Consider the following 27,091-nt stretch of genomic DNA (forward strand, 5'->3'; position numbering starts at 1 on the left):
GAAAAGAGCTTTCAGCGCAGACTGAATGTGGCTCTGTTCTTATAAATCTTAGTCCATGAGCATTAAGTACTATTCATAGAGCATGATTAGGAATCAGGAAATCCTAAATTCTAATCTGGACTCCAGCACTGACTCCATCTGTGGCCTTTGGGAAGTCACCTAATGCCCACATTTTCAAAGTAGACTCAGCTTGTGTCTCAGTTACTGGGTGCCTGCTCTGGACACAGCTATCATGGTAGTTGCATCCAGGGAAAAGGGTTTGAGTGACGCACACGTCGATCGCGGCTGTTGGTTTGGGAGATGCACCCAGCAATAACGGTAGGATTCACAAAGATACTGAGGTGTCGAGCTCATTGAAAACAATGGGAGTTAAGCCCCTAAATAACCTGAGGGCCTGGTTTTCAGGCAAGCTGAGCATCCACAGCTTCCACTCACGTGGTTCGGAGCCAGGCGTGCTCAGCACCTCTGACGATCACGCGTCTAGTTAACTAAAATCAGGTACCTAAAAACTGGGGCACCAAAAATTAAAGGCCACTTTTGAAAATTTGGGCTTCCCCTTCTGTGCCTCAGTTCCCCCATTTGTAAAATGAGTAGAGTAACACAGTGACTGACCTCCCAGAAGTGTTATGCAGATGAGTTAGTTCATGTCTGGCACGCGCTCTGCAGGTGAAAAATGCTGTATAGATGCTATTGTTTTAGGGCTATCACAAGTTTAGGACTCAGTCCTGCTTCTGTTGAAGTCACTGGCAAAGCTTACCAGGTGTGATCCTCACTTCTGCTCCGGCTCCCGTATGCCATGTGAAAGGACTGGAGCAGCTTAAACAGACCCTAAAGAATCTGGATCTGGCCTTGGAAGGATTCTCCAGGCAAAAGTACTGTTGTAGGCAGCTGTAAAGCTGTGTTCCGATGACCTCCTCACAAGCCCTGGGGTCGGGGGTGCATTGGGGCAGGGTTAGGGGTGGGAGGGGTATGTCAGGATGGGGGCTCCAGAACACAGCGCGGCAGAGTTTCCAGGCAGTGCTACAGCCCAGGGACACTGCCATAACTTAGACAGGCCCCCAGGGCTGTCTGAATTTCACCAGGAGCCCCAGAGCGGCCAAGGGTTGGGAGGTCACAAAAGCAGCTTAAAGCCACCTTAGGCTTCCTCCCAATGGGCTGCAAGTTCTGTGCAGCATCCCTGAGACGTGCAGGACAGACTATGATCCACTGTTGCTTCAAAGAGAGCAGAGTCTGACGCTTGCTCTTTATACAGGCTAAATGTGCAATATACCCCAATTTCAGCTATCCCTTCTCCACCCTTAGGGGCATTTGAATAATGACCTAGTGCCACTTCTTTCACGCTAAAAGAACAGGAGGACTTGTGGCACCTTAGAGACTAACAAATTTCTTTGAGCATAAGAATTGGTTAGTCTCTAAGGTGCCACAAGTCCTCCTGTCCTTTTTCCACAGACTAACACAGCTGCTACTCTGAAACCTTCTTTTACGCTGTACTTCTGAAAGGGACACCGAGAGATGCACGGAGGTACAGCACTCTTTGGCACTGCAGATTGGCTGTGCCATCCATAAACTTTGCAGCTCCCGCTTTTGGAGCGTTCCCGTGTTTATGATTATGTGGGAATACCCAGAGTCATTAGTCATGGGGGATTATGATGCAGGAGCTTTTAGTGTGTCACAGTATTCAGTCAGTCTGCAAGTGACTAATTGCCTGCAGTGTGGTGACTGCATGTCACTGCATAAGACATCTGGCCCAAAGCCTCTCATGGTGGGAAAGAAACTTCTCTCAGGGAGAGGTTGGGCTAATCCACCTGACTTAGAAAAGAACAATAAGTGTTACTAGCTTCCGCATACCAGCCCAGCAGCCTTTCCTCCTCACCAGTTCCCAGCTTTGCCCCTCCTCATGGCCCTTCACCCCGTCCCGGTCTAAAAATCTCCTCCGGTGGTTCATCCTCAATGTACCTTCGCTGCCGTCTGACACCCTGGGCATGAGCTCTATTCAGCTGACTCAGCACGTGGTTGCTTAAATACTTTGGCCCAAATGCAGATCGGGTGCAACTCCATTGATTTCAATAGTGATGCACCTGTTTACACCAGCTCTGAATTTGGCCTTGTTTGCTCCCTGTTTCTTAGATTCTGGGCCAGATCCTCTGTTGGTGTAATGTGTCAGCGGTCCACTGACATCAACAGAGCTGTGATGAGTTACAGCAGCTGAGGCTCTGGCCCCTTGTTGTCTGAGGAAATGTTTGCGTCCTGCCCAGCTCGCTATCAAAACCACTTCAGTCACTGACCCCCAGAGGATTGTGAAATGTCCCCTTTTCTTCCCATGCAAATTAACGCAACTTCTACCTTTTCTATGCCCCTGTTCTCCTGGGGGCCCTTCTCCGTGCCTGCCTTTAAATCTGAATGCTCCCAAGGACGGCTGCGTCACAAAATTTCCCAGGGGCCAGAACCCCAGGCTGGTCAGTGTAGGGGTTGAGAAGGACCTCTCAGATTTCCAATCCCAATCCTCTGCTTCCAGCGGGAAAGCGCCCAATATTAATTGCCATCAGCATATCTAGCCTCACCGAAAACACGTCTGGGGGATGTGCTGTAGATGCGTTCACGAAGTTTGAACAGTGCCTTGGCTGTGACAGGCCTGATTCTGCCCTGCCGTGTGTTGTGATTGACACCCACCACACAGTGATTGTAAAACGCCCGCTCGTCGGACGGGCCGTCTTTTACACTCACTTGCCCCAGGTGTGAGCGTCTACACAAGATGCAAGGCGGTGGGGAATCAAGCCCAAGAGATGACCATGGCTGATGAAATCAACCCACCAAATTCAGTAACGCTGCTCAGAATAGTCCTCCAGTCAGGGCTGGTTGGCTCAATAAAAAACATGTATCGGTGTTAACCCTAACTCACATCACCTCTGCAACCTCACGCTAGGGTACGATGAACATCTGCAGCTGAAGTCTAGGCAGTGTTTACTTCCATCTCCTGTCTTCCGTGAAGAAGTGGAAGTAGGTGTGGCTTATATAATTATAATGTCATGCATCAGATGTGTATGGGGATATTTGCATCAAGAAGACTCACTTCTAAACCTAATCCAGAGACTCTCAGGTTTTTCTGCCATTTCATACTGAAGCTCTGAGCAGTCATACTGCTCTCTTATGTACAATGCAACTCCCCCACCTTTTCTGCCCTGCCTGTCCTTCCTGAACAGTTTATACCCATCCATGACAGTGCTCCAGTCATGTGAGTTACCCCACAAGGTCTCTGTTATTCCAATCACAGCATAATTCCTTGACTGTGCCAGGACTTCCAGTTCTCCCTGCTTGGAAAGTTTCCCAGGCTTCTTGCATTTGTGTATAGGCACTTAAGATAACTCCCTGATCACCCTGCTTTGAGCAGGGGGTTGGACTAGATGACCTCCTGAGGTCCCTTCCAACCCTGATATTCTATGATTCTAAGACCTCTAGGGATCTCACTATTGCAAGTGATTTCACAGGGAAGGTGCTCAGATACGGTGGTGATGGGCATCAGTATAAAATCCTAAAATGGATAGATTACTTACTGGTCCAATACTGATGTAGTATCACTTTGCATTCCCATACTGCTTGATAAAACTAGCTGAGCCTTACAATGGATAGGGAAGTTTTATTATGAAGATGAGGAAATTGTGCTCCTTCTTTGTCATGCCACGGGGGTGCCTTCATGTTTAGCACTGAAACACGCTATTCAGCTATAACTGCTCTCCCAAACATCACTGTTGGAGTTCAGAAAACTTCCCAGGGGGCAGAACCCCAGGCTGGTTGGTGTAGGGGTTGAGAAGGACCACTCCGATTGCCAATCCCAATCCTCTGCTTCCAGCGGGGAAGCACCCAACATTAATTGCCATCAACATATCTAGCCTCACTGAAAACACATCTGGGGGATATGCTGTAATTACCTCACAACAGAGTTTGCTCCACTATTTCATTGTTCCTGATCATCAGACATTTTCTGGTAGCCCAGTAACATAGCTCCTTTCACATTGTTAGTCATTTACTCCTTGTCATCCCTTTCGTGCAGCATGAAATGTTCATTTGTTTCCCTCCTTGCTACCCTCGTCACCTTTCAGCTAGCACTAGCTATCCTCCCTATAGTATCCCTTCTTTAAACAGTCCTTCCTTAAACAGCTGCTGTCTCAAGAGGTATAAATTGAAGACCCGATCCTGTTCACCCTGAAGTCAATGGGGAAAAAAGTGTTCCCTTGAAATGTTTCTGAGCAGCCCAAGTTGTTTCTCCAGACACCGAGGCAAAAACCTCGTCTTGTGAAAAGTGCCGTGGGATCTTTATGAACACAAGACAGGACCTAGGTTTTATGTGTCATCCAGCAGCACAGTATCCCTCAGCACCAGAACCGTAATGTCTCGGAGGGAAATATGAGCTACCTATTGAATCCCCGGTGCCAGCACCAAATCACTAGCATCGCTGCTTTCCTTCCTCCTGCTACCAAACACAGAATCCCCCTTGCACTTCCTGTTGTTGGTTGCTGCCCTGTGTCAGTGACAAAGAATCTCAGAGTTGCTTTCTTCTAACACTGAACAAGGAACTTCATTGGAATAAGGAAAACCAGATCATCCCTAAAGTACCCCGCCTCTTTCTCACTATGTCTGGCCAACAACTTCCCCTTCCCAATTCATTTCCTGGCACGGTTTTAAAGAAACGGCCCACCCATCCTCAGAATTGCTGCTCAAAATTCAGGCAGCAAGACAGAGACAGCCCGCTCCTCTTCAGCTGGGGCTGCTCAAGTTATAGGGAGAGCTCCCTCCTCGCCAATGTTCAGAGCTTCCCCTCCTGGACACTGTCGGAAGACAGGATACTGGGCTAAATGGACCTCTAGTCTGACCCAGTAGGGCCGTTCTTATGTTCCGGTTCTGCGCTCCTTTAACCAGTGTGCAACCCACTGGTGAACGTGGTACATGCCTCCCTCTGTGCCCAGCCCACAGAGGCTGTGAGGCTGTTACAGCCCCATCCACAGAGCCTGGCTTCTCCGCTCAAGCGGTGGAGAGTCTCCTGGTCCATTTCAGGTAGGTTCTTAGGCCTCCCAGCCTGGGAGGGCCCCAGTTCAAACCTCGCCAAACTGGCGGCCACCACGATTCCACCGAATAAACCAGAGAGCTCAAACCTAGTGCTGCTTGCAAACTAAACCAAAGCCCCACCAAGACCAAATCATTTTCACAGCAATGCCCTGGGCTGCCAGAGCTAGGTAAATACAATGTGTTTCCTGTTCCTTCCATTTCAAGGGTGCCTGGCGATTTTTACTCCCCTTCTGGTCCTATGGCCAGGGGTGGAGTAATCACCTAGGATGGTGGGTTACAGAGTCTGCTCTTACAGTGCTTCCTTGGAGGAAGCACCCTCTGGGGAGACACGGTTTCCCAGTGACGGGCACATGAGTCATCAGGCGCTGCGTATTCACGTCAGGCAGCTCTGTGATCTATCACGCACCCACCTTCTGTAAACAAGTCAAGAGGCTCTTAAAATGGCCGGGGCGCTTCTTCCTGCTGTCTGAGCCATGCCGCGTCGCCCGGGGCGGGGCGGGGGCGGCAGTGCATTAGAGTCTGGAGTCCGAAAGAAATATCAAAGAGCTCCTGAAAGAGCAGGAGCTCTCAGGGCTGGGCCAGAGTCCTGGGGAGTCCATCCTGGCAGGAACTGGAGTAGCTGAGTGCCAACAGGGCAGAGGGTGACTGGCCAGGTCCCCCCTCCCCTTCCTCGCACCCAGACTAGACCGGCAGACCCCATCCTCCACCCCCAGCAGGGGACCTCAGGCTTCAAGCTGGCCCTGCTCCCCCAACCACATAGATTCATAGATATTTGAATCATAGATTCATAGATATTTGATATTTAGGTCAGAAGGGACCATTATGATCATCTAGTCTGACCTCCTGCACAGTGCAGGCCACAGAATTTCACCCACCACTCCTGCGAAAAACCTCTCACCTATGTCTGAACTATTGAAGTCCTCAAATCGTGGTTTAAGTCCTCAAATCGGCCTGGAGAGGAAGAGTCCCTGGGGACAGAGGTAGCCCTTAAGAGCAGAGAGATCCCCTAGCAGGCAGGCTGTTTACTGCAGAACTAACATAATTTTTGCAGAGCAACAAACCCCAGTAGAGCAGTGATTGAGCATCCACCTGGGCTGCTTGAAAGCATTCCCGTTCCTGGTTACATGCAGCATCTGGCATGTGCTCTTTAGATACTCAGAACAGAAAAGCTCAGGAAGATGGCAGGGCTTAAAAGCAATCTCTCCAGAGAGGATGCGCCAAGGTTAAAGCAGAGCAGATTGGGTTTTGGTGCCATCTGATAAAGCCTGACAGCATCAGAATCGCTCCCCATGCTTCCTGGAACCCAACGGCTCCCGGTCATGTGCCAGCTGCCGCAGAAGGGCCGAATCTGGCTTGCTTTACTCCCGCTGGTAATCCACACTGGCTACTCAGCCGAGCGAGGCGAGCAGGGCATGGCCCTACCGTTCCGCTGTGCTGGGTGTGAAGCAATCAAGCTGCCTTGGTGCCAACCCGCCAGGTGTGCGCCGAGATGGCGGAGAAGCGAACAGATGTCAGGAGCCCACACGGTGCTTTGGCGGCCGTGGACGGTGCCTTGTCACATCAGCTCTTCATCACCTTCCCTTTTGTTGGCGTTAGCTGCATTGCCAGTTGCCTGCTTCTCTCCCCGCCCGCCCCCCGCAGCGAGATGCTGCTGGCACCACCTGGATCCCAGGAGGGCGCCGATGTGCCAATCAGTTGTTCTTAGCATGAGATTTAAAGAAGACAATGAAAGAACAAAGGGCCAGGTCCCCTCAGCTGATGTAGAGCTCCATTGATGTCAGGGAAAGGAAGATTTACACCCGCTGAGGATCTGGCCCTATGTACTTCCAGCTTGCCAATACGGCGACTAAGGGACAATTGTCTACAAGTATCTGAAGGGTGTCAATACCCAGCTCCAGAGTCTGCGCCTCTTATTCCTGAGTAGAACTGTAGGCTGTGAGTAGCCTCCTGGACGCTAGTGGATGTACTTCTAAAGTATGCCAAGGGTGCCTAGAGCATGTCGATCAATGCCCTTTTTAGCATTGCTAGAAATCTAATCAAGAAAGAAATGGTGATTGACTGTAAAATGCAGGCTGGAGGGTTGCAAGTTCCTTGCTATAGGAAGCCAGGAGCTGCCTGCCAGTGCTGCCCAGTGGTCAGTGAAGTTTGATATACTTTTTCCAACAATGGCCAGTACCAGATGCTTCATGGCAAGAGCTCTATAATAACCTGCCTATCTGGGCAGTTCTGCCTAACCCTGGGCAGTTAGCAGTTGACATATACTCCGAGCCCAAGTGTCGATATTGCTTACATTTTTTATCTTATCTTACATAGCTGAGCTCATTGTCCAGATATACAGCCAATCTCTTTGCTTCAGTGACATCTTGTGGCAGTGAGTTCCACAGGCTAATTTTGATGTGTGTCAGGACAAAAAAAGTCCCTTCAGTTTCAAATCTGCTGCCTTTAAATTTCATTGACTGTTCCCTTGTTCTGGCATTATGACAGAGGGTGTTCTGTTCACCCTCTTATCCTGCTTTATACCAGGCTTTATTTCATATACATCTATCACAGCCCCTCCTAGTCATCTCTGTTCCAAACCAAACAGTCGCAATCATTTTAAGATCTCATATTCGGAAGACTTTCCATTCCCCCACCCTTTTTTGTCACTCATCGCTGAACCCCCTCTATTTCTGCTCCATCGCTTAGGTGCTGGGAGGACCAGAACTGGACACAGGGTTGACAGCTGATTTAGACAAGGCTAGCTTGTAGACTGTCAGTATGATGTAGCCCATGGGGGTAGTAATTTGCTGCCCGTCTATCTCAGCAGAAAATCACCACCTTCCCCATACTGGCTCGGGATTGTGTGTTGGGAGCAGGCCCATGTCTCACCCATTTGCACCACAGTGGGGAACAGCAAGTACAAGCACCCGTTTACCCCTGCATGCCCAAATCCACTGGACAGGCCAGACAGGCATAAACAGAGCAGAGCTGTCTTGGTCTCCCTTATGACACAGCCACGCAGTGCAGTTCCAGGAACAATCTAGCCCATAGTGAATACAGACTCTACAGATTCCAGCTACTGGGCTAGGTAGAAAACAAGCATTACCAGCAAATGTGTTTGTTTCCTCTGAATCTCTTACAATAAAAACACCTCCTCGGTTCACCTCTGTTATTTTCTTCTCTTCCAGGTGGGCTGCAAGGCCGCGATGGTTTTCTTTCAGTACTGCATCATGGCCAACTTCTTCTGGCTGCTGGTGGAAGGCTTGTACCTGCACACCCTTCTGGTCATCTCTTTCTTCTCAGAGAGGAAGTACTTCTGGTGGTATATCCTGATTGGTTGGGGTATGCATTAGCGCCTTGAATATGAATGGTAGGAAAATGAACTCAAGGTGACCTGGAGCTGTCTCAAGCAGGGACTTAACCCCTTTGCATGTGGGATCAGACAGGAGAGGTGATATGTGTGCATTACCTCTCTGCCAGATGGCGTTAGTGGTGGTAGCATCAGACTCAGATGAGGGTGTCTCAGGGTTCTGTTTAAAATAAACCAAATGGTTGGCTTGAGTGCCCCCCACCCCCGGAAACCTTATTCTGTCCCATATTTCAGGCACTTAAAATGTGAAGCATCTGGAGGTGTTTTTTCCACACTCCGATGCACACAGGAGGCCTTGGGAATCTGAAACCACAAGTAGCCCATATATGAGAAAGCAAATAAACCATCTATTTGTACAGTGAAATGAATGAGCAAAATCCAGACATAAAAACGGCCATACTGGGTCAGACCAAAGGTCCATCTACCCAGTATCCTGTCTTCCTACAGCGGCCAGTGCCAGGTGCCCCAGAGGGAATGAACAGAACAGGTCATCATCAAGTGATCCAGCCCCTGTCGTCCATTCTCAGCTTCTGGCAAACAGAGGCTAGGGACACCATCCCTGCCCATCCTAGCTAACAGCCATTGATGGGCCTACCCTCCAAGAACTTACCTAGTTCTTTTTTGAGCCCTGTTATAGTCTGGGCCTTCACAACATCCTCTGGCAAGGAGTTCCACAGGTTGACTGTGCATTGTGTGGAAAAAATACTTCCTTGTTTGTTTTAAACCTGCTGCCTATTAATTTCATTTGGTGAAATGAAAGCTAGTTCTTGTGTGATGAGAAGAAGTAAATAGCACTTCCTTATTTACTTTCTCCACACCAGTCATGATTTAATAAACCTCTATTATATCCCCCCTCAGTCGTCTCTTTTCCAAGCTGAAAAGTCCAGGTCTTATTAATTGCTCCTCATGTGGCTGCTGTTCCATACCCCTAATCACTTTTGTTGCCCTTTTCTGAACCTTTCCAATTCCAATAGATCTTTTCTGAGATGGGGCAACCACATCTGCACGCAGTATTCAAGATGTAGGCGTACCATGGATTTAGATAGAGGCAATATGATATTTTCTATCTTATAATCTATCCCTTTCAGACAAAGTATGAACCAACCCCGCAGTCTAGGTTCGTACGTGCCCAGCTTGGCAAGGGCCCAGAACTCTGGTTTGTAAAACAATCCTCACCTACCCACAACATTGTCACAATTGGAGTCAACGTCTCAATAGTGAATGAGATTGAGATGGTGGGTGGAGATAGGCCTGGAAGGGCCTTGACAGCAAAAACAAGTAGCAACTGTGACACTGATCCCTCTTTCTCTTCTGATAGGTGCTCCATCAGTTTTCATCACAGCCTGGACTATCATCAAGGTTCACTATGACAACATTGGGTAAGTCTCTGAAGTCATCTTAATTTCTTCGAATTTAAGACACCTTAAAGGGAAATGTATCATCAGCTAGCTCAAAACTCTGCTCTGCAAGAATGAACTGTAAAAAGTCTTTGAAAATCAAATGTTTCCTTTAGAATTGGCCTTTCTGAGAGGTGAGACCAGTTTAACCAGCATAAAAAGAACTGTCTTAACAAGTTAAAATGAAGAACATTCACTTTTAAATCTAATGAGCGAAAGGATGGGCTTGTTTTTCGAGCACAAGGCCAGGAGCCCCAAGATCTCAGTTCTAATCCTGGTTCTGCCACATGGAATTTACTCCCTCTCTGATTCACTTTCCCGATCTGTGCACAGAGGTAATAATATTAACCTGATTCCCAAGGGATTTGTGAGACCATGGCTAATTCATTAATGCTTCTAAAGGTCTTTGGCATGCTTGGATGGCAGCTGCTTTGAAAATGGAAAGTATTATAAAACATATTGGCCAAATTCATCTGTGGCATAACACCACTAATGCTAACTAAATTGAGATCAGTGCAGTTACCCAGGAATGCATTTGGCCCATTGTGTGCCCATTTGACCCATTGTAAAATTCCGAAAGGAGCCAATGGGAGTTGCACTTGCATATCTTAGTGTACAGTTTGGCTCTATGGGTTCATGTTTATTGTCGATTATTTTAATCCAAGATTAAAGCAGTAGGGAACTGCCTTCGAGTCTCCGAAATGGGCCCTTCCACCCATGTCACAAGTAATGGTGGCCACCAAGAAGTGACCATGTCATTATCATTGCTGCTGTGCTAATGTAGGGCTCATGTCTCACTTCCCCTTTCACTTGCAAATTACTGTACAAAGCTGACAGCAACAGAGTACTCTTCCCATTTCCGTCTGGTGACCCTGCTGTAGCCCGGGATCTCTGATAACAGCACAGTTCTGTTCAGATGTTGGGCTTTTTGTGACTCCATAGAAAGTTACACGAAGGTCCAAACCTGCCAAAGATGCCACTTTGGGGATGGATCCTGTGAGGGGGCAGAGCGCTCTCGCTGTCCATCTCAATGGGAGGGGGCCAGCTTGCTGGAGTGAGCGCTATATTTGTGAGTGCCACAGTAGCTGAATAACCACCCCATGCCTCTCCCACCATAGTCTCCAGTGACCTTTTCCCAGCCAAACCCTTCAAAACCCTTCAAACTCCACCCCCATCCTCCTGGACCAATGCTTATGTTCTTCTTCTTTAAATCTGGATCAGATCAATTGTAGCTAACAAGATGGGGCAAGTTCATTTAGTCGGGGATTGGTCCTGCTTTGAGCAGGGGGTTAGAATCATAGAATCATAGAATATCAGGGTTGGAAGGGACCTCAGGAGGTCATCTAGTCCAACCCCCTGCTCAAAGCAGGACCCATCCCCAACTAAATCATCCCAGCCAGGGCTTTGTCAAGCCTGACCTTAAAAACCTCTAAGGAAGGAGATTCTACCACCTCCCTAGGTAACGCATTCCAGTGTTTCACCACCCTCCTAGTGAAAAAGTTTTTCCTAATATCCAACCTAAACCTCCCCCACTGCAACTTCAGTCCATTACTCCTTGTTCTGTCATCTGCCAGCACTGAGAACAGTCTAGATCCATCCTCTTTGGAACCCCCTTTCAGGTAGTTGAAAGCAGCTATCAAATCCCCCCTCATTCTTCTCTTCTGCAGACTAAACAATCCCAGTTCCCTCAGCCTCTCCTCATAAGTCATGTGTTCCAGTCCCCTAATCATTTTTTTTGCCCTCCGCTGGACTCTTTCCCATTTTTCCACATCCTTCTTGTAGTGTGGGGCCCAAAACTGGACACAGTACTCCAGATAAGGCCTCACCAATGTCGAATAGAGGGGAACGATCACGTCCCTCGATCTGTTGGCAATGCCCCTACCTATACATCCCAAAATGCCATTGGCCTTCTTGGCAACAAGGGCACACTGTTGACTCATATCCAGCTTCTCGTCCACTGTAACCCCTAGGTCCTTTTCTGCAGAACTGCTGCCTAGCCATACGGTCCCTAGTCTGTAGCGGTGCATGGGATTCTTCCGTCCTAAGTGCAGGACTCTGCACTTGTCCTTGTTGAACCTCCTCAGATTTCTTTTGGCCCAATCCTCTAATTTGTCTAGGGCCCTCTGTATCCAATCCCTACCCTCCAGCGTATCTACCTCTCCTCCCAGTTTAGTGTCATCTGCAAACTTGCTGAGGGTGCAATCCACGCCATCCTCCAGATCATTTTTTAAGATATTGAACAAAACTGGCCCGAGGACCAAGGCTTGGGGCACTCCACTTGATACCGGCTGCCAACTAGACATGGAGCCATTGATCACTACCCATTGAGCCCGACAATCTAGCCAACTTTCTATCCACCTTATAGTCCATTCATCCAGCCCATACTTCTTTAACTTACTGGCAAGAATACTGTGGGAGACCGTGTCAAAAGCTTAGCTAAAGTCAAGGAAAAACACGTTCACCGCTTTCCCCTCATCCACAGAGCCAGTTATCTCGTCATAGAAGGCAATTAGATTAGCCAGGCATGACTTGCCCTTGCTGAATCCATGCTGGCTGTTCCTGATCACTTTTCTCTCCTCTAAGTGCTTCAGAATTGATTCCTTGAGGACCTGCTCCATGGTTTTTCCAGGGACTGAGGTGAGGCTGGCTGGCCTGTAGTTCCCAGGATCCTCCTTCTTCCCTTTTTTAAAGATGGGCACTACATTAGCCTTTTTCCAGTCGTCCGGGACTTTCCCCGATCGCCATGAGTTTTCAAAGATAATGGCCAATGGCTCTGCAATCACATCAGCCAACTCCCTTTAGCATCCTCAGATGCAGTGCATCCGGCCCCATGGACTTGTGCATGTTCAGCTTTTCTAAATAGTCCCGAACCATTTCTTTCTCCACAGAGGGCTGGTCATCTCCTCCCCATGCTGTGCTGCCCAGTGCAGCAGTCTGGGAGCTGACCTTGTTCATGAAGACAGAAGCAAAAAAAGCATTGAGTACATTAGCTTTTTCCACATCTTCTGTCACTAGGTTGCCTCCCTCATTCAGTAAGGGGCCCACACTTTCCTTGACTTTCTTCTTGTTACTAACATACCTGAAGAAACCCTTCTTGTTACTCTTAACATCTCTTGCTAGCTGCAACTGCAGGTGTGATTTGGCCTTCCTGATTTCACTCCTGCATCCCCGAGCAATATTTTTATACTCTTCCCTGGTCATTTGTCCAATCTTCCACTTCTTGTAAGCTTCTTTTTTGGGTTCAAGATCAGCAAGGATTTCACCGTTAAGCCAAGCTGGTCGCCTGCCATATTTACTATTCTTTCTACACATCGGGATGGTTTGTCCCTGTGACCTCAATAAGGATTTTTTAAAATACAGCCATCTCTCCTGGACTCCTTTTCCCCTCATATTATTCTCCCAGGGGATCCTGCCCATCAGTTCCCTGAGGGAGTCAAAGTCAGCTTTTCTGAAGTCCAGGGTCCGTATTCTGCTGCTCTCCTTTCTTCACTGTGTCAAGATCCTGAACTCGACCATCTCATGGTCACTGCCTCCCAGGTTCCCATCCACTTTTGCTTCCCCTACTAATTCTTCCCAGTTTGTGAGCAGCAGGTCAAGAAGAGCTCTGCCCCTAGTTGGTTCCTCCAGCACTTGCACCAGGAAATTGTCCCCTACACTTTCCAAAAACTTCCTGGATTGTCTGTGCACCGCTGTATTGCTGTCCCAGCGGATATCAGGGTGATTGAAGTCTCCCATGAGAACCAGGGCCTGCGATCTAGTAACTTCCGTGAGTCGCCGGAAGAAAGCCTTGTCCACCTCATCCCCCTGGTCCAGTGGTCTATAGCAAACTCCCACCACGACATCACCCTTGTTGCTCACACTTCTAAACTTAATCCAGAGACACTCAGGTTTTTCTGCAGTTTCATACTTGAGCTCTGAGCAGTCATACTGCTCCCTTACATACAGTGCAACTCCCCCACCTTCTGCCCTGCCTGTCCTTCCTGAACAGTTTATATCCATCCATGACAGTACTCCAGTCATGTGAGTTATCCCACCAAGTCTCTGTTATTCCAATCACATCATAATTCCTTGACTATGCCAGGACTTCCAGTTCTCCCTGCTTATTTCCCAGGCTTCTTCCATTTGTGTATAGGCACTTGAGATAACTCGCTGATTGTCCCTCTTTCTCAGTATGAGGCAGGAGCCCTGTCCTCTCGCGTGCTCCTGCTCGTGCTTCCTCCCGGTATCCCACTTCCCCACTTACCTCAGGGCTTTGGTCTCCTTCCCCCGGTGAACCTAGTTTAAAGCCCTCCTCACTAGGTTAGCCAGCCTGCCTGCGAAGATGTTCTTCCCTGTCTTCGTTAGGTGGAGCCTGTCTCTGCCTAGCACTCCTCCTTCTTGGAACACCATCCCATGGTCAAAGAATCCAAAGCCTTCTCTCCGACACCACCTGCGTAGCCATTTGTTGACTTCCACGATTCGACGGTCTCTACCCAGGCCTTTTCCTTCCACGGGCAGGATGGACGAGAAGACCACTTGTGCCTCAAACTCTTTTATCCTTCTTCCCAGAACCATGTAGTCTGCAGTGATCCGCTCAAGGTCATCCTTGGCAGTATCATTGGTGCCCATGTGGAGAAGCAGGAAGGGGTAGCGCTTGATGAGTCTCGCCGTCACATCGTGAATCCTAGCTCCTGGCAAGCAGCAGACTTCTCGGTTTTCCCGGTTGGGGCGGCAGATAGATGACTCAGTCCCCCTGAGGAGAGAGTCCCCGACCACAACCACCCGCCTCCTTCTCTTGGGAGCGGTGGTCGTGGAACCCCCAACCCTAGGACAGTGCATCTCATGCCTTCCAATCAGCAGAGTCTTTTTCTGCTCCCTTCCCTCAGATGTATCATGTAGTCCACTCTCTGCATTAGTACCTGTGGAGAGAACATGAAAATGGTTACTTACCTGTATCTGCGTTGCTGGTACATGGACGCTCCCCTTTCTTCTTCTGGAGGTCACATGCTGCCAAATCTCTTCACCGTCCTGTCCCCGCTGCGCAGCCTGCTCTGAATCTTCAGAACCTTGTGCCCGTAGAAGCATATCCTGACGTCTGTCCGGGAAATCTTCGGTTTCTCTTATGCAATGCAGGGTCGATACCTGTTGCTCCAGACCTTGAACCTTCTCTTCCAATATGGAGACCAGCTTGCACTTTGTACAGACAAAGTCGCTTCTGTCCTGTGGAAGAAAGACAAACATGGCACATCCAGTGCAGGTCACAACAGCTGAACACCCCTCATCCATAATATCTTCCTTCTACGAGCTCACTCAGGAGTTGTAGTAACTACTCAGAGAAGTCGGCCAGATGTAAGCCTCGGCAGGCTCTCCCCAGGTGAACTCCCAGGCAAACTCCCTCTGTTAGCCGCTCTGCTGTTCGCTGCTCAGCTGGTTCACAGCTGACTGGCTTTTATACAGTCAGGCCCATTTGAGGCTCACCTGGCTCCTGAGGTCCCTTCCAACCCTGATATTCTATGATTCTATGAAGTTTTACAAGTAACAAATGACATGTGAGTAATTATGACCCTATCCTGCAATCTGTACTCATGTAGAGTAACACTTAGACAAGCAGTCCTCCTGAAGCCAGTAGGGCTGCTCGTATGGTAACTACTACTCAGGGTTGCAGAATCAGGCTTTAGTTACGTACATGTTGGGTATGCCCTTCCTTCTAACATTTGCAACATGCAATTATGATGGTGATCATAATGGTCCTTTCTGGCTTTAAAATCTGAGAGTCTAAGTTTTGAGAGGCTTGCTGGCTTGAATTTGTCTGCAGGGCAGCAACTGTCATTTGAATGTCTCATAAACCAATCTGGGATTTTATGATTTTTATTCCCGGCAGCATACATTTTGCAAGAATTAAAGGAGTTCCTCTAACAACCAGATGTGCCCATTTATTGAGCATCCCTAAATGAACCTAAAAATGTGTGTAATAAAATAAGTATTTTAGTTGGTGCCTTTATGCTCCAGCGCTGGGCACGTGGGCTTTCAAAACGGTGATAAAATTGGTTCTCTTTAGCGTATACTGTATCTTATCACTATGCCCCTCATTCGTAAGTAAGATGTTTATTACAATGACTAGAGCTGATAAAAAAAAAAAGGGAACAAAATTGTGAATGTGTCCCTCTGTTAATAACAAAACCAATTAGTTCCATACGGGAGGGGGAAAGGAAAAATGGTTGTGAACATTGTCCAAAATATTCCTGTTTACTTTTAAAATTTTATAATTGACATTTCTAATTTCCAACCAAATGTTGACCAGTTAAAGACAACCCATATCACAACACATGGGATGAAATCCTTCATCCCATTAAAGCCAGTGGAAGTTTTGTCATTAACTTCAGCTGGGCCAGGGTTTCACCCAGCAGGTAGTCAGTGCTCTTTGCTCTCTGGAATCTCTCTTTGTGAAGCTTTGCATCTGAAATACTGGTAGCCGCCCCAGACTGGCGCTTTCGTCAGATTTCTGCATAACAGCCTGTTTGCTCCGATTTGGTTGTTATTTTCCTTTGTTTATTTGCAGGTGTTGGGAGGACATAGGCGAGTCCCGGTACTGGTTGATCATCAGAGCTCCTATTGCGGTTTCTATTTTGGTAAAGTATCAGCAATCTCCACTGGCTGCAACAGCCCTTGTTAGTGAAAGCTCAGACCCTAGGTTATGCATGGATGAGTGTTCCATAAATGGCATATGCAGGCAGACAGATGTAAGTGGATAGACAGACTGACTAGAAAACAGTCTTTGCCAAGCATTTCTCTGATGTGGGTGAATTGTCTTCACAGCATGGGCCAACCTAACTAACTGATGTTAAAGTAACTTCCCTTGGAGGGCAGGTTATCCAGAACTGCCTATGGAAGGGCTTGTTGTACCCTGAAGCAGCTGGTGCTGGCCATTCTCAGAGCCAGGATACTGGATTAGTTGTACTGCAGGTCTGATCCAGTCTGGCATTTCCTGTGTTCTACTGTAACTAATGTGAGAAGAGCAGATGTTTCCTTATTAGAATCCCATTTGCAAAACCTTTCCACCTTTTAAGAAATAAGTCATGGATTAGAATGCTCAGGACCTGTTCCTGTGAGGTGCTGACGTCCTTCCCAAAGGAGGTTTGACTTTGGGTAAGTTAGACTTCAGTAAGAGCTGAGGACGCTTGGCAAGGCTCAGAGGCGCACTACACCTCGTAGGATCAGGTCCTCAGTCCTCAAGTTCCCTTAACACTTCATCCTGAAGCATCTGGGAGGAAAGGGTGAGTGCTTGGATACTACAGTGGTGAGCGGTGGTATAAAGAAACCTCTGATAAATGGAGGACCATGTAGGAAAGGAGGTTGAGTTGCCCAACCTGGAAAGTTGGTGGAAGCGATCTCCAAGAAAGAGGCACCAATGAGCGTTACAAGCACTTTACCTCTACTCTGGAAAAGGAGGACACAGATGTTGAAGAACATATTGATTCACAGTAGCAAATAGATAAATCTAAGGGGTGGTGAACTCTACCCAAGTTAGGTTGACCTAGCTACGTCACTCAGGGATGTGAAAAATTCTCAGACATAGTTAAGCTGACCTAAGCCCCGATGTAGACACCACTAAGTCGATGGAAGAATTCTTCCATCAACCTAGCTACCAATTCTCTGAGAGGTGGATTTACTATCGCAATAGAAGAACTTCTTCTGTCGCTGTAGTAAGTGTCTATGCTGCAGCTGTGTCACTGCAGCGTTTCTAGTGTACACATACCCTAACTCCGTTTCAAAAACAATGCTCCAACTTTCTCTTCCAGCATTAGGGTTTTCTCTGCCGGACCCCTCTGTCTCAGACCCTAGTTTCCTTTGCCCCAGAGAGGATCCATCTCCTCTTGTACTCTGGTTAAATCAGAGCCACCTGCTAATAGGATTCATTATTAATTAAACTGCACCTTCATGCATGGTTCCAGACCCAACCCACCGGAGGATCCCTGCTTCTCAGTGCAGAATCCTAGAGTCTGCCCCCTGTTACATGGGGTTAAACAGCTCTATTATTGATACCCATACATGAGTCATCTTCAGTTGTACACAAGTAACTCCCCCATCAGCAGGTGGTACTCCCACACATCTGGCAACACAACTGGACCAAGGAATGTTATAAGCAGATTCTCTGACCCAGCGTACCTACCCATTTTTTGGCCCCATATCACCTCCTTGGTTTTCATCAGACCCCTCGTTTTCATCTCTTCCCTGCATTTGCCTCCAACCAATTCTCAATTTTCTCTTGAACACATAAATAGTCCTCTCTGGTTGCCATGTTGTTTCAAATGCAAAATTCAGCCCAGGCTCATCCTGAGGTATTTAAACCTTCCCTGATGGAAATGTCCTAAAGGTTTTAATACAAAATTATCACTTTTCCATAGGTGTTTTGCATCATCCTATAGAATCTAATAGATAATTACATCCTTGCTATAGGTTTTTAGAGTAATTTCTCAAGATTCTTGATCTAGTTCCCACTGAAGTCAATGGGAGTGTCTGATATCGAGCTTTCTGTGGGAGATAAAAGAGACCATAGAGCCCCATGATGTTTCTAAAGACACCAGTTGGTTCCATCCCTATTGATTCTATACAACTTCCCCATTTGGATGTTCAGCAAACCTGGGTCCATTTGTGAGCAAGGACCGGAAATCAGATGAACTTCAGTTGAATTCAGCTTTGAGTTTGTTCCCCAAACTCAGGGCAAACATGCGGGAGAGGAAGGACAGAGAAAGCAACATCCACAAAACAAGATTTGTAGAGCCCACCCCAACCTGAGATCTCTATCTTGCACATAAGTTCTCCTTATTGCCAATGTATATTACCCTTTGCGTGAAGCAATCTGCCTGCATCACCTGTCACAGAGCTAATCTCAAGAACAAACATTTTTAATAACCACTTTGTATTTTATTAACCTTACTAAACTGAAATGAAATCCTTATCTGACATGTCAAAATGTTTGTCTTTCAGAAAGACCGGTAGATCAGATTTTCTCTTTCCCGATGTAACCTTTTTTAGAAAGAAATGCACCTCATTCTCCTGGGATGGAAGGCCTAATATCTTTTGCTGTTGTTCAATAAAATAAGTCTAAACTTTTTTCTCAGCACAGAACAGACGCTGTCCAGTAATTACGATTTTCTTCTGCATGCCTCAAAGAAATCCATCGCTAAAGCCTGTCCCCTTTGCCCGTCTGCCCGAGCACAGTCCACTCCCATTTAACCTTCCCTGTTCGCACTCTCAGCCACCTGGGCTTGACACAGTCAATGCTGCACACTGCACAGATGCTTGGGAAGCAACTCAGATCTTATGTTCACTTACTACAACTCGCATGTTACCGATGCTGATTAGAATCTGCCCCCTATGTCTAGTTGCCTGTGTCGGGGCAAGTCTCTTTTTTTTTTCTAGGCTAATAAACACAATCAGAAACTATGGCGAGCAAAGTGGGAGAGCTAAGATGAGGGTAATTAAGCACTGGCACAGCTTGACCAAGGTCTGTGGTAAATTCTCCATCCCTTAGAGTCTTTCAGTTAAGAGTGGATAACTGTCTAAAGGAGAGGTGTTCTGGCTCATCCACAAGTTCTTGGGCTAGATGTAGGAATCGCTCGATGAAGCTCTCTAGCCTGAGCTGTGCAGAAGGTCAGACGAGATGATCATAATGGTTCCTTCTGGCCTTTACATCTATGACAATGTAAAATAAGAATCGCTTGAGAGGTCATTAATGGTAAAGGATAAGGAAGGAGATTTTGTGCCCAGACTGGTCTAAATTCACACCAGGGTTTCAAGTCTTCTCTGGTGTTGATCATCTCCTGCTTCTCAGTTGTGCCAAGCAGCAGCATTCGTCAGAGGTTAGAGCATTGCTGTGGGAGTTGGGGAGACCTGAGTTCTAGTCCTGCCAGCTGCTGTGTGACTTTGGGCAGTCCCCTTTGTCACCTCCCCGTGCCTCAATTCCATCTGTAAAAAGAGGATGATCGTACCTGGAGCACTTTGAGATCCTCAGACGAAAAGCAGAGCTAAGGATAATAAAAATAGCTCCAGGGCACCAATGGTTTTATGGTTTGGCCTAGTCTGGAAGCAGAGGCAATGTGCCAATGTTTACCTGTGATGTTAATTCCCTGCTGCCCTAGCTCGCCGGCGTGTGTGTGAAGAAGGCATGCCTGGTGAGGCAGGATAGGAGTCTGTTTTGCAGTTCTCTCTGACACCGTTCCATGTATCTATTTTTTGGCGCACGGCCCCCATCCCAGTCTGTGACGTGCCCGGCAGCGAGCCCCGTATCGCCATCTACTGTGGGCCGTGACCTCCGCTGCTCAACTAACCGAAAAGCTCTAATTCTGCCCTGTCGCCAGCCCCCCCCCCCCCCCCCCCATGCAGCAGGACGTCGTGCAGAGCTGTGCTCTATGGGTTTGACATCATCATACTTGAGATGTATGACACAAAGTCCCAAGCAGGCTGATGTCAGGCCCAAGATGGCTGCCATTCTGTCTCAGTTTACCATGTGCTCACAGAGTGGGGTTTTCTGCCTGTGGCTTTTTAACAACGGCTCATTCCATGAACAGATCATTGAGGCAAAAGAAATACCCTCTAACAACTAGCTCTTTTCACTGCAGAAAGGGATCATGGGAGTTTAACCCCCTTTTTTCTCTCTCTCTCTCGCTCTCCTTTCTCTGTTTCCCATTAGGTAAACTTCATCCTCTTCATTTGTATTATCCGGATCCTATTCCAGAAGCTGCATTCCCCTGATGTTGGGCGCAATGAAACCAGCCAGTACTTGTAAGTCCTAGACTGTTTTCACCTGAACCATGCAGTGTTGATGAGACCTGTCAGGCAAGGCTGTTTGCTTACCCAGAACCATCCTCCCTGTCTACATTTGATTGATCCCACTCCAAAATGTTTTGAGTCGATCAAAGGTATCTGAGATTAGGGGGTTGGGAGATGTGCTAAAATAATCAAGCATGTGGCTGTCAAACTGTTTATAGATGGGTCAGGAGTCTTGCTCCTAGGAATAGCAATGAACAGGTGAGCTCCACGATGATGCTTCATTATAAGACAAACAGGTGCTTGATTTGTACATTCATCATTTACTGGGTTCAGTTGACATAGGTGGCTAAAAGTTTCCTGAGGCTCAGAAAGAACGGGCCAAAGCCTCCCCTGGTGCAAACCTTCACAGCTCCATTGAAGTCTCTTTGCATTCAGTGGAGCTGCACCATTTTACATCAGCAGAGAACTTGGTCCAGCAATTTCACATCCAGGGTAACTAGATCTAGCCACGTTCTTGGAATCCTCATCCATCATGAAGTCTTTGGGGTTCGGCCAGACCCCAAGCTCACTATGTGCTGCCCAGCAGGGGCCTGCTTCGCCAGTACCTGCTTAATCAGGCTCTTGGTAAGACTTTTGGGGGAACTCATCAGGTCCTCGGTACTGTCTCCAGAACCATAGTCTTACCTGGTAGTGCTGTGTCCCAAGGCACCGCAGCCATGACATCAGGGCCGGCTCTAGGTACCAACGTTCCAAGCAGATACAATTCGGTGGCAATTCGGCGGCAGCTTCTCTCTCCTGCCGTCCGCTGTGGCAATTCGGCGGCGACAGGTTTTTCCGGTGCTTGGGGCGGCAAAAACGGTAGAGCCGGCCCTGCATGAAGTGACACTGAAAAGAACAGAGTGAGGACTAGAGAGGTGACCGCAGATCACAGTGGGCACAGCTGTCTGGAATCCTGTACAGTTGGGGGTATGTTACGTTCATGATTTAATGAAAAATCAGATGGATTTACTGTCAGTCATTTGTCCAGATGGCAGAAAGCAAGCCTGGGGGAAGGGGAGTGGTGTGGGATAACGGATAGGAAAGTTCAACCTGTTCCATGTCCCCCATAGGCAGATGCAGAATGGCTTCTGTCCCCCCGCAGGCTCCAGACTCTGTTGTGTTAGGGCACTTTCTGGCTCCACCCCAAAGGGTGGAGCTACAGGAGAAGCCCTGGATTCCACATTTAAAGGGCTGTGTGCTGAACCCTATGATCATAATAATAACACTTCCTGTTGCACAAATATGGAAGGGCAGTGGCATTCAGAGGCGCTATCGCTGTGTGTTCAAATGACCTACATAATATAGCACTCCTGTACTAACGGCATGTGACTGACTTCAGCAGAGCCACTTCTGATTTACACCAGTGTATGTGAGATCAAAGTCAGTCTCAGTGGGCAAGATTCTGGTCTCAATTAGATCAGTGTAAATCTGGAGTAAGTCTACACAGCTCCACGGATTCAGTCCAGCTTAATGGTATATAACTAGGGCCCTACCAAATTCACAGTCCATTTTGGTCAATTTCATGGTCATAGGATTTTAAAAATTGTAAATTTCACGATTTCAGCTATTTAAACCTGAAATTGTACGGTGTGGTAATTGTGGGGGGTCCTGTCCCTAAAAGGAGTTGTACGGGGGTCACAAGGTTATTGTGAGGGGGGTGCGGCACTGCGATGCTGCTGGCAGCAGCGCTGCCTTCAGAGCTGGGAAGCTGGAGAGCAGCAGCTGCTGGCCGGGAGCCCAGCTCTGAAGGCAGAGCCACCACCAGCAGCGGTGCAGAAGAAAGGATGGCCTCAGTCAGCAGCCGCCGCTCTCCGGCCGCCCAGCTCTGAAGGCACCAGGCAGAAGTGTAGGGCGGCACGGTCTGGTGTTGCCACCCTTACTTCTGCACTGCTGCTGGCGGAATGCTGCCTTCAGAGCTGGGTGCCCGGCCAACAGTCACCGCCCTCCAGCCACCCAGCTCTCAAGGCAGTGTGGAAGTAAGGGTGGCAATACTGCGACCTGCCCCCCCCCAAAATAACCTTGTGATTCCTCCCTCCCCCCCACACACACACACAACTCCCTTTTGGGTTAGGACCCCCAATTTCAGAAACACTGGTCTCCTCCTGTGAAATCTGGTCTTTTGCGTGCTTTTACCCTGTACTGTACAGATTTCAGGGAGGGAGAGCAGATTTCACGGCCCATGACGTGTTTTTCATGGCCGTCGATTTGGTAGGGCCTATATAGAACCAAGATCAGACACCGACCCATCTTTGCATCTTGCTGCTATCCTGAATCAGCATTTGTAACAATCTAGATCTTTATGGAGGGATTCCTAGAAAGATTTGTATTGGAAAGGATTTCCAGTGGGTCATTTAGTTCATCCTCCTATATGATGGAAGGGACCAATTTCAGCATCCTTACTCTGCCCTTAAATTTGGGTGTCTCCCAGAGCCTTGAAAATCTCTTGTGATGATGATTCCACTTTCTCCACTTGAACTGTTCTTAGACGTAGAAAGGAAACGGTATTTGATCTTACCATTTCCCTGCTGCAGCTCACTAAAGCCTGTTCCTTCTTGTTTTGTTCTCACCGACCAGTATGCGTTATTGGTCCCTGCCTTTTCTATTACATCCCTTTATGTATCTGTAGTCAGATGTCGTGTCTCCCCCTCCGATTACAACATCCCTGTTGATGTGCTGAGATTAAATCAGCATATTGAACTATGTTCTAGAACGAACAGTGTTGTCCTGGGGTCAGATCCTTGCCTTCATTGGGTAACTGGCTCCCATTAATCTCAATGAAAGTTCTGTGTGCGTACACAGGCAGCCAAGGGAAGGATTAGGTCCCAGTGATCTAGGAGGTGGACTTCGTCTTTTTAAAAACGTTTCCAGTGAATTAATCCTGGAAAAAGCTACCTTGCTATACCCACAGACCAAGATATGGCACAAGAGGCAGTAATCCAAGCTTCCCCACGCTGCACTGCCAGTGTGCCCCTAGAAGGACTGCCTCATGGGCAAGCATAGCCTTCCCCATATCTACCACCCCTCTCCCTACACTTCCCTCTGCAAAAACTCCACTAGCCCAAGCAGACTCAAACAGGGAGAAGAGCCCAGGAGTCCCTGGTGACCCAGAGGCATCTTGCTGTTGCCAGTCTCGGTTACGTGGAAGGGGATCACGCACTACGGTGATGAGTGGCAATGCAGAGCCTTGAGCTGGATGGATAGACAGGCCCCTGGTCAAGCAAGGGGAGTTTAGGCTCAGTGCTCGTTCAGTCCTTGCTTTTTCTGCTGCCAACCAGGGGGGCAGTTGTACTATGTGCTTTTGTTTGATGTTGACTCACATGGTGGGGAATAGACTGAGCCCCTCAGGGCTAGAATTTCCAAAGGAGCCCAAGGGAGTTAAGTGCCAAAATCCCATCAAACTGAACACCTCATATCCTGAGATGCCTTTGAAAATCCCAGCCCAGACTCACTGCACTTAGGCCACTGTAGCAGTTTGCGGCAGGGCCCTCTTGGCTCCCGCCTCTGCTAGACTGAGAAAGTCACTCGGAGACCCTGGGGTTCAATAACTATTGGTGCTTTTTATTGACCGGGTTGAGCTCCCACCATCTTCTCACCATACAGCTTACATAGGGCCGGGTTCCTAGTGTCCGAACTCAGAAGCCGAAGGGCTTTCTCCCTGCCTGCCTGCACTCCCTCGCTCTCCTCTGTCCCACCTCCCTGGCTTCCTTCTTCCCAGCCTCTTATATAGCCCTGGACTCATTGGGCTAGCAGCTGGCTCTCATTCCCCAATTAGGGCAGGTTCTTTCCAGCCAGCTCCACTTTATTCACCTAAATGGGGCTGGCGGTCCAGGGGCCTCATTCTGCAGTCGTTCTGCTCAGCACCCAGTCACAGCCACCAAACATCCATCATATGGTAACAACTCTCAGGGCTTGTCTACACTACCCGCCAGATCGGCGGGCAGCGATCGATCCAGTGGGGGTCGATTTATCGTGTCTAGTCTAGACGTGAGAAATCGACCTCTGAGCGCTCTCCCGTCGACTCCGGTACTCCACCAGAACAAGAAACGCAAGCAGGGTCGACGGGAGAGCGTCAGCTGTCGACTTACCGCAGTGTCGACTTACCATGGTGAAGACACCACAGTAAGTAGGTCTAAGTACGTCGACTTCAGCTGCGCTATTCACGTAGCTGAAGTTACGTATCTTAGATCAACCCCGCACGGTAGTGTAGACAAGCTCTCAGTCACTGCTGATGTGGGGTAGATTAGAACCAGCAATATAACAGTATAAACCTTGCGTTGTTCAGCCTGTTCCTAAACCATCAAACCCTCCACTGCCCCCGGGCAGAATTCCACCCTGGGCTACCAGGTGCACAGGGGAAACTCTCCCTCTGCCACACCCCTGAAAGTATGCAGGAAACTCGGGGCACCTGCCCTGCTTTCTGCAGGCAATAGCAGGGAGCAGTCCCTACACTCAGGCGTGCAAAGACTATGGTCATGCTTGGCTGCTGCATGTGACCTTCGGCTCACTCCCACTTCAGACATCCACAAAGCAGCTGGGCACAGAAGGCCCATCTGTGCTGCAAAGTGAAACTGCAAGGGTTATCCAAGAAAAATCTGGTATTGCATTCTTCTTGGGTCTCAACACTTCTGTGCTATTCTGTGCAGGTACTTATGCTGGGCCCATCACTTTTTGGTATCTGGGAACCTACTGAAAGTACAAAAGTTCATGTCTTGCATTTGTTAAGCTTGCAAGAATGATTTTGCTTCATACCTGAAACGTCCTTGCACTGAATTACTCAGTCTTTTAAATTCCGTGCTCGATCCATGTCCTTTTGGCCAGTCTGCATTGGTATAAGTGGATGTCACTCCCAGCCAAGTCACTGGATTTGTGCCTGCTTACACCATGCTGAATTTGGCCCTTGGGACCAAATGTGACCCTCAGTTACATTGGTGCAACCTGATTGACATCAAGGGAGTTGCATGAGTGCAACTGATGGCAGGATTTGGCCCTCAGCATCCAGAAAGCTCCTGCCAATTGCAGAGGTATGGTCTGGATGACCCAAGAGAGCTGTTCATCATACCTCTCAGTTATTCCTGCCAAATCTGAGATAAGAATTTGTTTTAGTCTAAAAGAATCTGAGATCTCACCCTCCCGCCCCCTCTTTCTCTGCCCCAACCCAACACTGTTTATTGAAGAAAGAATTTGTTGACACATTGACAGTATCTTTCAATGCTTGCCAGTTCCATCTGAGTCCAAGTCTCAAAACTCAGGTGCGCTGCTGACTCATTCATTAATGGTACAGCCATGAAGCTTTACTTTATTATAAAACATGAAGGAACTCCTCATGAAAAAGCCTTTTGAAATTTCGGACAATCAAGCAGCATGGGGACAACAGTATTTCACGCAAGACAGAGGATAAAACCCCATGTTTTCTGAAACAAGAACTTTGCGCTTAATTAATTCCATCAACATGCTATTCTACATAGGTTCTTAGACCACCACCATTCATGCACTAAGCAACGTAACTAACATCTGGCATGTGTGGGTCATTCTTTTTCTCCTCCTCTCCCAAGGGTGAGGGAATTGTGTCTACAGTGTTGTGTGTTGGTAGGGCTGGGGGGCGGGGTTAATGTATACACTGCTATGTGTGTGCTAGACAAGGCAGGTGGAAGAAGAGCTCCTTGCATTTGGAGTGGAAGGCGGTGAGCTTTGCGATGGCCGTTAGTTCCTTGGGGAGTTCATTCCACATGCTGGGACCAGCCCCTGAGAAAACTCTGTCTCCCACACCCATGTTTTACCCTTATGGTAGGAAGTGCCATTGTGCCAGAAGACTCAGCCACTGTCTTTATCATGGGGCGTTAGTCAAGCTTTTAGATATCCTGGATCCAGGCCGTTCATTGCCTTGAAGAGAAGGATTGAGACCTAGAGCGTGACTCATTATTCTATGGGAAGCCAGCGTAGGGAGCAGAGGACAGGTTTGGTGGCTGCCGTTGGCACATCTTACTGAGCAGATGTGCAGCTGTGAATTACTAGTAGAAGACACACAAACCAGCTCAAATGGTTTGGTAAAGGGGGAAAAAGACAGATGGATCATCAGCAGCAAGGTACAAAACATTCTCACAAGAAGAAGGGACATGATATCAGGGATAGCTGTACTGTTGGAGTTTCTCAAGAGCGGATGGCCTCATGGCCAAGTATAGTCCATTGCTATAGTCCAGCCAGAAAGTGACCAATGTGTGTGTAACCAAGGCCACGTCATCGTGGAGATGGTAGAAAGTGTTATTCATGGTGATTGATGTCCGTGGAGTTACACCCGTTTGAGCTTTATGGCACAGGGAGGTGGGAGGCAAAGGCGGGACTGCTCTGTCTTATGCCAGCTGCCGGCAGTCCTCCAGCAACCAGTGCAGACAGCAGAGCATCAGGGTGATGTGTTCACAGCACCTGCCTTGTTCAGCCGATGAGTTCCTGCCTTTTGTAGCTGCAGCTTTTTCAGATATAACAAGTTGCAGTGGCC

General features: G+C 48.2%; 2 protein-coding genes across 4 annotated transcripts in view; one reads left to right on the plus strand and one right to left on the minus strand.

The window, feature by feature from the left end:
* LOC140907855 (vasoactive intestinal polypeptide receptor-like) overlaps positions 1 to 27,091 on the plus strand; it is a 177,035-nt gene that overhangs the window by 143,496 nt on the left and 6,448 nt on the right. For all 3 annotated transcript variants that reach the window (XM_073334767.1, XM_073334769.1, XM_073334768.1), the window contains 4 exons: positions 8,229 to 8,382; positions 9,729 to 9,789; positions 16,346 to 16,415; positions 20,480 to 20,571. In XM_073334767.1, the coding sequence (XP_073190868.1) occupies positions 8,229 to 8,382; positions 9,729 to 9,789; positions 16,346 to 16,415; positions 20,480 to 20,571 (377 nt within the window). The remainder of the gene's footprint in view (positions 1 to 8,228; positions 8,383 to 9,728; positions 9,790 to 16,345; positions 16,416 to 20,479; positions 20,572 to 27,091) is intronic.
* SEC22C (SEC22 homolog C, vesicle trafficking protein) overlaps positions 14,876 to 27,091 on the minus strand; it is a 227,901-nt gene continuing 215,685 nt past the window's right edge. Inside the window, exon 8 of the mRNA XM_073334772.1 lies at positions 14,876 to 15,006. Within this exon, the coding sequence (XP_073190873.1) occupies positions 14,907 to 15,006 (100 nt within the window). The 3' untranslated portion in view covers positions 14,876 to 14,906. The remainder of the gene's footprint in view (positions 15,007 to 27,091) is intronic.

Source organism: Lepidochelys kempii, chromosome 2 (genome assembly GCF_965140265.1).
Source record: "Lepidochelys kempii isolate rLepKem1 chromosome 2, rLepKem1.hap2, whole genome shotgun sequence".
Classification (NCBI taxonomy): domain Eukaryota; kingdom Metazoa; phylum Chordata; order Testudines; family Cheloniidae; genus Lepidochelys; species Lepidochelys kempii.